At 42.1% G+C, this 13,983-nt stretch overlaps 1 protein-coding gene across 3 annotated transcripts in view; it reads right to left on the bottom strand.

Moving 5' to 3' along the window:
• RANBP3L (RAN binding protein 3 like) overlaps positions 1-9,409 on the bottom strand; it is a 34,133-nt gene extending 24,724 nt beyond the window's left edge. The window contains exon 1 of one of the 3 annotated variants that reach the window (XM_071801962.1): positions 8,757-9,409. In XM_071801962.1, the coding sequence (XP_071658063.1) occupies positions 8,757-9,333 (577 nt within the window). In that variant the 5' untranslated portion in view covers positions 9,334-9,409. The remainder of the gene's footprint in view (positions 1-8,756) is intronic. The other 2 variants (XM_071801963.1, XM_065860797.2) reach the window with 2 other exon arrangements.
• Positions 9,410-13,983: the final 4,574 nt, after the last annotated feature.

Genomic DNA, 13,983 nt, shown 5'->3' with positions numbered 1-13,983 from the left:
AATTTTTTTCTTAATTTACATTTCACTTCTATGTCTTACCTGACTTCTTCGGGCTACTTACTTTGCTAAGAATGAGACCTTCACAGCCTGTGCAGCTCTAATGACATAATTTTGGTTGTCAGTGTAAAAAAATAAGCTGTTTTCACCAGTACCATCAATTAATGACACCTTTATTTTGCCAGTAGATGTCAAAATTAAAGAGCAAAGAAGCAGACACAGATTTTTTTAGACTATCACATACAGGATTCACCTCATGCTAGCTTGAGATGTTTGTAATGTGCAGTCAACAGACACAAACAGCTTCCAAACATGAATATATTTTAGTTCTGTACATTAGGAGATTAATAGAGACTTAAATGCATGTATTTCTCTCCATGGGTGATAAAGATAGACCACAGTAACTGCCGAGCTCCATGACTGGTTTTTGGCCAGAGAAATCCCACGCTTGATATCTTGTAAACTGACATTTGACGGAATATTTATCATGTACACACCATTTTTATAATGCTGGCTTCCTCTGTTACCTGTTCAACAAAAATTTCCACATGAAAATATATTTTTATCTTGGCTTGCACACCTGTCATTGACCAAACCACTCTAGCATTGGTATCAATTACTTAATGTTTTAATAAAGCAAACATCAACCTATCATGCAGGAGTTAAAATTACTAAATTAAAATATATTTGACAATCACAAAAAAGTAAACATTGTTCAAATAAAAACTGCCTGTATGTAAACAGGGGCAAGAAGCATTAAATTATTACTGAAACCCAGTGATATACAGACACAGCAGTAATAACTAATACAGTTTTGCTGTTGTTGAAGTTAATTTTATATCTACTTGGGCATTATGTATGTCCAAAGGACAGCTTTGCAATGAAGGTCTGGTTTGTCCTTGATAGAAAAAGCAGAAAAATAATCACATTGTTCAGCTCCAAAGAAGATAACTCTTTGTCACTGAAAGCTGAAGAAAATTTCCATAGTCCAGTTGCAGCTGTGGGTCCATGGCATGGCATGAAATGGAGCAATTCCATTTCTATTCACTAGAGGGGAGTGGCACACATAGACAATAGTAGTTCACTGAAATATGATTTATTCAAGATAATGGGCTTTTTTTCTTGTCTCCTTTAAAAATATACTTCTTATTGAATTAAGGAAAAAAAAATTAAAGCATGGTTACAGATGCCTTCATATTCTCTACGGTACCTCTCAAGCCTCAGTAGTTAGCAATATTTTTAAAGGTACATTTACTACTTCAAAGCACGGAATTAACAAAGAGTGAATTGCTGGGAAAAAGAAACTGACTTTCTATCACAGAGTTAACTTTTGCTGAAGCTAACAGGCTGTAGGGAGTTTGAAGGAATTAGGAAAATTCACTACAATTTAAACAACAAAATTCCAGCAACACTTTAAAACCCAGAAGTTCCTGAAGAAAAATTTGTAACTGGTTGATTACTAACAGAAATATGTGAAGCTAGGCTACAATGGTACCTCTTAAAGATAAATACCCATATTTTGATATTGCAGTAAATATGAAAGATATATCCCATAAACTGCTTTTGAGCCAAAGGGAAATCTTACTTGCCATCTGTAGATTTACTCAGCTGCTGCTGATGCTGCCATGGTTATTTATAATTTTTACAGTTCTGTATTGCTTCTACCCAAATCAAGAAAACCTTTTGTAATTCCTGAAAAGTATTCAGTGTAGCTTATCAGTAAGATGTTCACCCCTCAAAAAGAGCATTCATAACCGTTTTAAAAATATGATGTGTTAACTCTGTGTGTATCCCCTGCATCAGTTTCCAATTACACTTAAAACTTCTCAGATATTCAAGCATAAATCCCCACAGAAAAAGTAATGCAGAATTACTTGTGGATGTAACACAAGGCCATCAAGGAGTTACCACAATTGTGTCAATGTGATAATTTTAACACTGGTGAGCAACTTTGCATTTTTCGCTGTCATTCTCTGCCCTAAGGCTGTGGCTGCCAGGGTAGGTGACTGTGTGCTGGGAGAAGAAGCCCTTCTCAAACCTCGTCTCCTAGCAGCAGTGGGGGACACCCAGCCAGGCAGTGCCTGACTGTCCCAGGGAAGCAGCAGTAGCAGCAGCCAAGGCTGGCAGGACGGAAACAGGGTGGGCTGGAGCTGCTCCTCCTCCTCACCAGCTGGACACAGACACAGCTGGCTAGTGCCAGTTTAAGACTGGGCCACTCCAGTCCTCAGCAGTCTGGTACTTGTGGATAAAATAGGCTGTTGGAGGAATTATCAGAAGAACCTGCCAAATGGTCTGCCTCTGGCTGCAGAGACTGGAATAATCCACCAGCCTCAGCCAAGAGTCCAGACAAAACCTGTCTGTCTGCCCGTGAATAATCACCACAGATTGGACGTTCTTTTCCTCCCTACAGTTCCCTTCAAGCTGCTGAATTAGAAAGGTCTTGGCCTAATGTTTGCTGCATTTGGAGTTCAAAATAAGCACCTCCCCAGAAGACACATTAGAAACGTGCAGTTCCTTTGTTTGAGATCCGCAGGGCCACCTGGCTCCAGCCTCCTGGTCTGCACAGAAGCACAATCAAATGTGCTCCGACCTGAGCTCCCTGGCACAGAACACAGGCGGGTCTCAGGCCTGGTGCCCGGTGTGTTCTACTCTACAGCACAGACATCCTGGCTCCAGCACTCTGCTCAGCGCTCCGCCCAGCACTGTTCAAGTGGGCAACTGGTAAATGACAGTTGTCCAATGCCCAGATGAAGGCTGCATTTATAGAGTTCCATTCAAAATAAAATCCAGGAATGGAAAAATAATTGCTGGCTGCTGCCTAAGCCAAGAAAGCACTAGTCAGAAAGATGTGCAAGAAATAATGTAAAATTGCTTTCATCAACTTCATTTGTATTCCAAAAGCCAGCATTGTCTGTGAGGTTTGTATGGGTCCTACAGAATTTGCTGTGACATTCCAGTCTTCACTTCTATAGCTATTGCTTTTCCTAAAGTTGTAGAAACTTCACAAAATATATATATTAGAAAATAAGCAGGACACTGATGGTTTTGAAAATTTTAGAGTTGTTATTACCCCTGCTCCATCCTGCCTAGAGAACAGATTAAAGATCCTTAAACTTGGAGAGCTAAGAACACAGTGGAGAGAATATGACCCCAAATCTCTCTCCAGTGTTCATGCAGTCATATGCCTGAAGTCATAGGTTAAAAGTGGCTGACAGTCATTGCAAAGCAAAGCAAAAAAACCTCAAATCTGTAAGAAGATAACATAGGAATCTATTATTTCAGCAAAATCTGACTTTTAAACAGTTAATTTTTTACATTTTTGGATTCAAAAGAAAATAAATTCCATTGCATATTCATCTCTACCAAACTTGGCAGAAGTCTTAAAACATTTTAATTCATATTCATACCAAATACTTTTACATTTTTGTAACTAAAGTTAGGAACCTACATCTATAAGAAATAGCAGTAGAATCTTCCATATGACTCAGGACGGCTGACTCCAGTTAAAGTTGTGAGCATCCATCAAATCTAAAAATCAAAACTGATTTTATATGTGCATTAAAGTATTAAAAAGCAGGCATCAGAGTATGACAGCACAGTTCTTACATGTGAATAATATTGTTCTCCTCCAGCCTTAGCACTATTGTAGAAAGGACATACAGAAACTGATTTTTCTCATTCAAATTTGTGTTCTGATCAAATCTATTTCATTGGGTAGTGATCCCCTTTAGCTAATTACAAAACTGATTTCTGTCATATCAGAGTTATGCAACACATCAGACACATGTTTTAATTCAAGCTTAGGACTAAACAACATCATCTTCAGGGACTAGCCAGTCAGTGTTGAAAAAAGCTGTAATTACTTTAGTAAATTAACCTAGTGCCTAATAAAATGTAAGGTTAGACACGTTACATAGTGTTCCTCTTTGTATTAGATTTTAAAATCAGGCCTAGCTGAAAGCCATATGAAAAATTGTACTTAAAATATTCCACCACAGAGCTGGCAATAAGCATTTTTTATTCTAATTGTCAATTGAGTGCCATTGACCAGTTAGTAGGCAGGATTCTCATGTCTCTCTCGTTTCTTTCAACAGTTTCATACACAGAATTTCTTTAAAGACCTAATGCCAATCCAGTGGATTTTGCCTGAGGTTCTACTATCCCCACAACTTTATGTATAATTTATACAACTCTTTACAAATAACTACCAATCCTCCAATCAGATATTTCAGATTGGTTTAGCTACAAAATTAAATCCTTCACAAAAATCTGAAAAAAACCCACCCAGTAGTTCATAGCTGCCAACAAAGATGTAACACTGATAACAAAAGCTGACTTGTAAAAAATAACATTTTTCTCATAATTTCTTAAATTAAAATAACAACTTGTACCTCTTTGGTTTTTGTAGAAATCCAATTGCACCTCATAGGAATACTTTTACTTCTAAAACAGAAACTACAATTTTTACTTTACATGGTAAAAAGAAATCAAACCAACCAAACAAACAAATACTTCTTAATCAAACACTATTTTCCCAAACAGAATAAGATTCTGGAAGATTGTACAATCTCCAAACAATATAATTGAATTACAAAACTTAACTGCATCCAGCTTTCCCTCACAACGTCCTAGTAAGCCTTACACAACACAGAAAAACTACTACATGGAAATTTATAATCAGGTTATAATTTTATCCTGTCAAGAGATAAAACTATGATGCAGTATTATCAAGTTTCTGTGCTCTGCTATGATATAGTGTGAATTTCACTAGCTTTGTATATTACTGCTATAAATTGCAAAAATCAAAGCAGAAACACTTCTAAATTCTGTTGTTACAGCCTACATTGCTGATTCCCAAGTCACAGAAATCAAACCAAATAAAGTTAAGCAATAAAAACAAATTCTTGCGTATAACACTGCCATTTTGTTTATTTCACAGACAGATTAGCTCAATGGGATCATGTCATTGAGACAGATGTTGAGAAGAAAAGACTTTTTTACATCCACAGAGATAGTTTTAGATTACTAAAATATTAAGGGGGGGTGGGGAAAGCAGCAAGGGAGAGCTTTGCCTCTTCCATTTATGAATATATGCTGTTTACAGCCATTACTTGAAAAAAACACTGAAATAAAATATTGTGCCTGGTGTTTTGTGGCAATATACATGAAGAAAAAGAAAGTAACAATGGACTAGCATGTAAGTAGAAGGCATAGATCCAGAAATTAGTATAGTTCCATTAAAAAAAATATATATATATTTTGACTAGGCTAGCTGATGATCTCTCCATTAACACGTTGCCTCAAGGACCATCAGAATTAAACTGTGTACTAATATGATGGACTTTTGCTCAATATGCTGTGAAAGCACAGAAAACTACCTATACTTAGATAATAGAACTGCAATAGCAGGCAGAAGAGAAATACATATAATGGAAATATGCAGTAGGATAAAATAACAAAATACTTTGGTATCCAATTTCGGACTCATGTTTAAATATTATTTCTGTTCTTTGCTACCAAAAGACATCTGTCAGTGTTTCCAGAGATGGATCATTTTGATCTAAAAAGAGGTTTAAGAATAGTATTATAAAAATCTTCTGGCTAAGAACAGGATTTGCCAAACCTACAGAAGAATCATGGCTTTTGTTTTACAAATACTCACTGAACTCCACAACATAAAAATAGAGTCAGTTCACAGCCAAGTGAGAGTGCAACAAGGCTGCCAGCAAACATCTCAGGTCCCTCAGTGACCTCACTACATAAGCCAGTCCTTCCTCTGCCAAAACTTAAATTAGGAAGATGACACAAGCCAAAATGGGGATGTCCTAAACCAGTACTTTAGACACACAACTTAATCAAACTGACCAATTTTAAGATATACAGGAAAAGCTTTCAAGAATATTGCATTGCTGAGCCTAACAGGTCTGTTTGTGGAACTGCTGGGCAGTTAAGAGCACCAGTGGAATTCACGCTCACAGGTGGCTGCTCAGCACCTTTAAAAAAATCAGGTCACTGATCTAAGGCTCTGAATATGGACCTGGAAACCTACTTTCTGGTACATGTTTATTACCCTTCACTCTTTTGATTTTTGCTTATGATGTATAATCAGTACTTTCTAGGACAACTCCCTTAAAAATTGAGATTGGTTTTAATGCCAGGACAGCAGGATTTTCCAAGCAAATTTACTTTTTTTTTTCTTTTTGCTAAGACCTTGTGAGACAGATTGATTAATTTGTTTGCAACGAAATCCATTAGACCTACATGGTGGGTTTTTTAATTGGTAAATAAAATGGGGAAATGTATCAGGGTCATAAATCACATGAAAGTCTAATATGGTCAAATCTCTTACGCTTATTAGAAGAGTTTTCCATATGCAGAGGTACCAGAGATGCATGTTGCTATACAGGCAATAAATTTTCAAGGTCAGTACCTTAATCATACTTCCAGACTTGTAAGCTAATAGAATTTTTTCTTTTACAATATTCCTTGGTTGAAGAGTGTCAGTGAATCAATAAATTTGCAGCAAGTTCTCATGAATAATGATTTTCCAAAAATCTTCAATAGGAATTGTTCTAAATAATGGGTCCAAAATCACGCTGAAGTGTTTTATGAGAAGAAATAGTTTCAGCATTATTAAAGTACTTTAAACATATTGAGATGAAATTTTGGACAAAGCCTTTCAATTTTTGAAAAACATCATTCTTGAGAATTTTATTTCTAGAGAACTTAAACATATACAACAGGTGTTTGGCCACATGACTGTGCTTGCTACAGAAGTGAAGGTCCTTCAGTGACCCATGAAGAGATTGCTGAACACAGCACTGCATGTTCTTCAAACACTGTATCAAATATGAAGTGTATGTTTCTTATCTTGGGTTCAGATACCATCCTGTAAATGGAGTTTGGGGCAGTAATGAATAACTTCACACGTCCCTCTTTGGATCAACAGAGAGTGCACGGTCAAAGAACAGAGTTTCCATTTCACTGTACTCAGGAAAAGAAAAATTTCATCCAACTGACTATTGCAAAATAAAACTTATGGAAGAATTTGTCCTAGACAGCTTTACTGTACTGCTAGATGCCAATGTTGTACATTCTTTGTCATATAAATAGTTCATAATCCACACCAATAATTTCACTGTCATCAGTGAGGCCAGTTATGAGAACCAGGCTTCTTGATCCAGGCACAGTTGTTCAGAATCAGGCTTTAATTTTTTGAAGCATGTTCACCCTCTCTTCAGTCACTGTTCTTAGTGCCACACATTCTAAATAACAGATTTCTTGATCATTGTGGAAAGGGTTCTTTTACCCAAACAATTCCATTTACTACTCCCAGCTTCCATGATGGATTTATAGCACAGCATATAAGATTTACAAATTATCATATTTATCTTTATCTATGGAGAAACAACCAAAAAAAGAACAAGCTGACAGCCTGCAGAAGTGTTTATAAATACAGCATATGTCACGCCCATTCATCTCTGTAGAACATAGCTTCATCTTTATGTGGCAACACATAAATAGGCATTAAAAAAACAGAAAAATCTCTGTCCCGGCAATACTTTAACATCATTTCTGAGAGAAACGAAACCCTGTTGCCTCTATTTCAAACATTAGAGTGAAGAAAATATTTTGGGAGTCTCATCACTACAATGTGATTCTAGCAGTGATGCAATGCCAGAAATTACTGTGTCACTAGACCACCAGTACTATGCTGAAATAGAGAATCAAAAATTGTTTTATTAACACTAGAGACTTCCAACATTCCTGTGCTCAGCATTTTTAATTTATCATAAAAGCCTGTAAAATACTCAATGCAAGTGCAATAAAATTCGTAGGGCATTGTACAGATATTACATTTCATAAATCTCTACGAAGTAGCATAGAAGAAACACTTCATTTTTTTGCGCCGAAATGGAACTGTACAAGTGATCAGACTGTGATCCAACAACACTCATACATCCTTGAATTTTAGCCATGGAAGTAAATTGGACTATATGTGCTCAACACTAAGCACAAACTGAAAGGCTGGTTGACCAATAAATTAAGTTTGGGCACTCCAAACTATATCTGTCACAGTGTCAGGTTTAGACCTTGAAAGCGCATGCTTCCTCTTGCTGTTTTGGGTTCGCTCATCAACCTGCATGGCGAGAAATGGTTGATGGCATCATCTGCAAAATGTCCTTAATATTAGCACTTGTTTCTTTATGCATGTTCTTAAAAAGCATTACTGTTACAATCTCATGTAAATAATTTGCAATTCTTAGTCCTTCTCGCTACCCAGATGATGAAGGATTTTGCTGTCCACCCCTGTAGTCAGGCATCTCTCTGAGGAGCTAGACTGAGCCAGTTTTGCTCTCAGTGCCAGCTGCATGGGGCAGGGTGGGAATGGACAGGAACACCCGCACTATCCCTGCCTGCTGTCAGGCCACACATTTTGGAAACCTCCAGAAAGTTTAAATGACAGGTAAGTCAACAGTCTAATAAACACAGACCACTTTGGGATGCTCTACTACTAAACCCCCAAATATACATTATCTGGTAATGTATTTTCTTAAGCTAAAATATAAATTGGAGATTCCCGACACATTACTACTAAAAACTTGCAATAAAAAACTACAGCCAGCCAAGCTCTTGTTCTGCATCACCCCCAATGCTGTTACCAACTGTGCACATTCTTTGTGTTCATCCCATTTCCCCAGACATTTCCTTGCAGGGGGAAGAGAGACATGCAAAATATATTAGCCAACAAAACCTACCTGTACAGCATTCCTCCTTGGGATTTAACTTGCCATTACAGGGCCTGTGGGCGTTCTGTTCTTGCAGGCGAGCAGCTCGGTGTAGAGCCCAGGGGTCACTGGGCCAGTTTCTTCTTTCCGGAAGGTCAGGCTTAGCCTTAGCACTGTGCCCGGCTTTGACTGAGAAGTCATCACCTGCATATGAATGCCGTATACCCGTGTATAGAACATTGCCTTCGCAAGCGGGAATTGGCTGGTTTCTCATTATGAGGCCCTCAGATGTACACAGATGTATGTATAATAGACGTAGCTGGGTCTCAAACTTGAGATATAGCCTTATCAGCTGCTCCCTAGGCCATTCCCCCGCCCTCAAACCGGGCAGGCAAGGCCCGGGAACGAGCAGCCCTTGCGGCTGCCGCCGAACGGTAACGGCCGTGCCGTAACCGCCGCCAACGGCCGGGGCCGCCGCGGGACAGCGCCCGGCGGGCCGCGCTGCAGCGGGGAGTGACGGCGCCCGGCGCTCCGGTGACAGCCCGGGAAAAGCTCTTGGCGGGGCCGGCCGTTGGGAGGGGATATGTAAAGCCGGGAAGATTAACATAAGAGGGCGGTCGGAGAAGCGGTCGGAGTGGCTTGCGTGGTATTCACAGGCAACTGCAGACAAAACGCGGGAGGTTCACTCGCTGGTGGGCGCAGCGGCGTGTGGCGGGCGGGGAGGGGTGGGCCCGCCCGCGAACCCCTCTGTGGGTCGGGGCGTGAGGGTCCCCGGGGGCAGGCTGGCTGCTGCCACGGCTGGCGGGGTTGTTAGTGCCGGCCGGCGGCTGAGGCAGCGGGCAGGGGGGCGCTGGCTGCCGTGGCGGCGCAGGGAAAGCAGTGCCGGGGCTGGCTCGGCTCCTCTCCACCGACGGTGTCCGGCTGCTCCTCGCCGCTCCGCAGGCCGCCGGGGTCCCACCCCCTGCGCGGTGGCACTGAAGGAACGGACCCTTCGAGGCTTTCGCCAGGTTGTGAGGGCTGAACGCTGTCGTCCACCACAGCCCCCAGCCCGGGCAAGGCCGGCTGAGGGCCGGCAGCTGCCTCCGGTGCTGGTCAGTCACGGCGCGGGCCAGAGCTAGGCCCGGGGCACAGCTGCCTGCGGGGAGCGAGCAGCAGGAGCGACCGCCGCGCTGCCCCTCAACGCGTCTCTGCGCCAGCCCCGCCACCTGCGCCTTTGTCCGGCCTCCCGACACACGGCACAGCGTAGAAGTTCACACAGTAAAGCCGACCCCTTTGAAAGCCCTGGTGCTGCTGCCCTAATCGGTGGTTTCATCAAGAAGGACCTATGCTCTCCCCTCTAAAGGAACTGTTGGTTTTTCCTAGCACAATTTGTACTGCACTTGGTATTGATTTTTATTTTCAAATAGAAGACAAAACATCAAGCAAAGCAGGCTGACATGAACAAAATGTAATGTCGGCAAGAAAAAGCTGTTACGGTCCTCTCCTTCCAGAGGCACTGCGTAGCAAGTGCAGTGCGCAACAAGCCAGGCCTGTGTCTCCTGTTGTTCAGTCAAATGATAACAGTCCGAAATTCTTCAGTTCAAGTGCGAGCGATTTCAGGTCATTATATTGCAAGCCTGTTGTTGAACTGCCTCTAATCCTATTAGTTCAAAACAAAAAGGTAGTAATTTGCTAAAAGTTCATGAGAACCATACATCCGGTCTAATCTAGTTTCGCCACAGCCGGTGTAAGATTTTGCACATAAAAAGCTTCAAGAAGTCCAAGAGCAGGCAGATGTTGAGTAATTTTCCCTCAGTCTGTGTAGGCATAAATCCTGAAGTGTGCTGTTTTACCCCTACTGCAATAGAATCACAGAATCATTTAGATTGGAAAATAACTTCAAGACTATCAAGTGCAACTGCTAACACTGCCAAGTCCACCACTAAACCATGTCCCTAAGAACCTCATCTACGTGTCTTTTAAACACCTTCAGGGACAGTGACTCCACCACTTCCCTGAGCAGCCTGTTCCAATGCCTGACAACCCTTTCCATTATTTTTTTTTTCCAGATGTCCAATCTAAACCTTCCCTGGCACAACCTGAGGCCATTTCCGCTTGTCTTATCACTTGCAACTTGGGAGAAGAGACCAGCACCCTCCATGCTACAACCTTCTCTCAGGTAGTTGTAGACAGTGATAAGGTCTCAGCCTCCTTTTCTCCAGGCTAAACAGCCACAGTTCCCTCCGCACCTCCTCATCAGACTTGTGCTCCAGACCCCTCACCAGCCTCATTTCCCTTCTCTGAACTCTCTCCAGCGCCTCAATGTCTTTCCTGTGGTGAGGGGCCCGAAAGTGAACACAGGATTCGAGGTGCAGCCTCACCAGTGCTGAGTACAGGGGGAAGATCACTGCCCTGGTCCCGCTGGCCACACCAGTTCTGATACAAGCCAAGATGCTGTTGACTTTTCTTGCCACCTGGGCACACTGCTGGCTCATGTTCAGTCACTGTCAGTCAACACTCCCAGGTCCTCTTCCTCCAGGCAGCTTTCCAGCCACTGTTCCCCGAGCCTGTAGCGCTGCCTGGGGTTGTTGTGACCTCAGTGCAGGACCCAGCACTTGGCTTTGCTGAAACTCATACAGTTGGCCTCAGTCCAATGATCCAGCTGGTCCAGATCGCTCTGTAGACACTTCCTACCATCAAGCAAATCAGCACTCCCACCTGACTTGGTGTTGTCTGCAAACTTACTGAGGGCACACTCGATCTTCTCATATAGCTCATTGATAAAGAGATTAAACAGAACTGGCCCCAATACTGCGCCCTGGGCAACACCACTCGTGACCAGCTGCCAAATGGGTTTGACTTCATTCACTACAACTCTCTGGGCCCAGCCATCTGGCCAGTTCTTTATCCATCCAGGCCGTGAGCTGCTAGTTTCTGCAGATGGATGCTGTGGGAAACAGTGTCAAAGGCCTTCCTGAAGTCTTAAGTACACAACATCCACAGCCTTTCCCTCATCCACTAAGTGGGTTACCTTGTCATAGAAGGAGGTTGGGTTGATCAAACAGGACCTGCCTGTCATAAACCCATGCTGACTGGGCCTGATCACCTGGTTGTCCTGTATGTGCCATGTGACAGCACTCGGGATGATCTTCTCCATAACCTTCCCCAGCACCAAGGTCAGACTGACAGACCTGTAGTTCCCCAGATGATTCTTCTGGCCCTTCTTGTAGATGGGCATCACATTCACCAACTTGGTTAGCCAGGACTGCTGATAAATGTTGGAAAGTGCCTTGGTGAGCACCTACACTAGCTCCCTCAGCACCCGTGGATGAATCCTGACTCCATAGACTTGTGGGTGTGCAAGTGGTGTAGCAGGCCATGAGGGCTTCATTTTTCTACATGTCCCATTCTCTCGGCTCAGGTGGCTGGGTACCCAGAACACAGCTCATCTGACTGTTAAGTACTGAGGCAAAGAAGGCAGTACTTCAGCCTTTTCGGTACCCTTTGTCATTGTGTTTCTCCCTGCATCCAGTAAACAATGGACATTGTCCGTAGCCTTCCTCTTGTTGCTGATGTATTTACAGAAGCAGGTTTTTTTCTCTTTTAGAGCAGTAGCCAGGCTCAGCTTTAGTCAGTCCCTCTTACTTTCTCCCTCAGTAACCTTCTGACATCCTTGTAGTCCTCCTGAGTTCCCCGCTTCTTCTTCCAAAGGTCATAAACTCTCTTTTTTTCTTGAGTTCCAGCTGAAGCTGTCTATTCAGACAGGCCAGTCTTCTTCCCTGCCAGCTTATCTTTTGGCACATGGGGACAGACTGCTCCTATGCCTTAAAGGTTTCCTTCTTGAAGAATGTCCAGTCTTCCTGGACTCCTTTGCCCTTCCCCCCAATGTCAACCCAGCCTCCAAACAGGCCAAATTCTACCCTCCAGAAGTCCAAGGTAGCAGTTCTACTAAGGCCCCTGCTGACTACTTCGAGAATAGAAAACTCCATCAGTTTAATGATGGCTCTGCCCAAGATGGCCTCCAACCATCACATCGCTCACAAGTCCTTCTGTGTTCACTAACAACAGGTCTATGGGGCACCTCCCCTCATTGGCTCCGTCACCAACTGTATCAGGAAGTTCTTTTCCACACACTCCAGGAACTTGGCCTTTTCCTCTCCACTGTGTTGTATTTCCAACAGACCTCTGGTTAGCTGAAGTCCCCCACAAGAACAAGGGCTAGTGATTGTGACACTTCTCCCAGCTGCCTGTAGAATATTTCATCTGCCTCTGCATCCTGGTTGGGTGGTCTGTAACAGACTGCCACCATGATATCTGCCTTGTTGGCCTTTCCGCTGATTCTTACCAACAAACACTCAACCCTTTCCTCACCATCATTAAGCTCCAAACAGTCAAAACACTCCATGTGATATATTGTATAGAATTCTTTTGGGATCATTAGATGTTCCTAACTACAACTGCTGGAGGAGGAGTGAATATTCTGAGGAAGCATCACATTGGCTTGTCCTCTTCTCAGCTTCAGCATCCATTGCTGGACACTGCTGGAGACAGGATGCTGTGGTCCAATCCAGCATCACCATTCTCACATCCTCGTGTTAATCCCATATTCATTTTCCTTACAGAACTCCTTCAAATAATAAAATCTTTAATACACTGCAACAGCCAAGTGAGTGCAAAACATCATTTGAAACTGTAAACTAAAAGTTTAAAAAGTCAAAATAATTTGTTTGGAAATGAAAAAGCACACGTATTTCACCCATGAAAATGTAAATTAACCAACAGTTAGCTTCTCCATAAGTAGTTTTTCGTCATATCCTTGTGAAACTAATTTTGGACTGAGAGAAAAGTAAAAAGCAGAGAAGTTAGTTGTGCTATAGTCTTAGCTAGGTCACAAGATAAACTCCTTATTTCTTCAAGCTTCTAAGAGGTTCTTTTATACACAAAGTAACTGTGAACTCTAGACCAAAGACATTAGAATCTAAATTTGAGTCTAATATTTTTGTGAATGCTCAGTTATAACAAACAAAACCACATGTTTGCAATTAGTGTTCAGTTAAAGCCCTGAAAATGCCTGCATGTGTCCTGCCGTCATTGGCAGCACTGGTACTCTCCCTTGTAGATCTGTTCCTTTCTCCAAGGATAGCACAGATTTTGTTAATGTCAGCGTGATGCACTCACATGACTCCTACTTATCCAAATATAATCTCAGATAATTCCTTATTTAACATGAATAAAGCAAGCACAATACAGTCATTTTACATTTTCAGGTGTATTAATC

The sequence above is a fragment of the Patagioenas fasciata genome, chromosome Z (assembly GCF_037038585.1).
Source record: "Patagioenas fasciata isolate bPatFas1 chromosome Z, bPatFas1.hap1, whole genome shotgun sequence".
In the NCBI taxonomy this organism is placed as follows: Eukaryota; Metazoa; Chordata; class Aves; order Columbiformes; family Columbidae; genus Patagioenas; species Patagioenas fasciata.
Note: the sequence above shows the minus strand (reverse complement) of the source record. Positions and strands in the feature narration are given on the sequence as shown.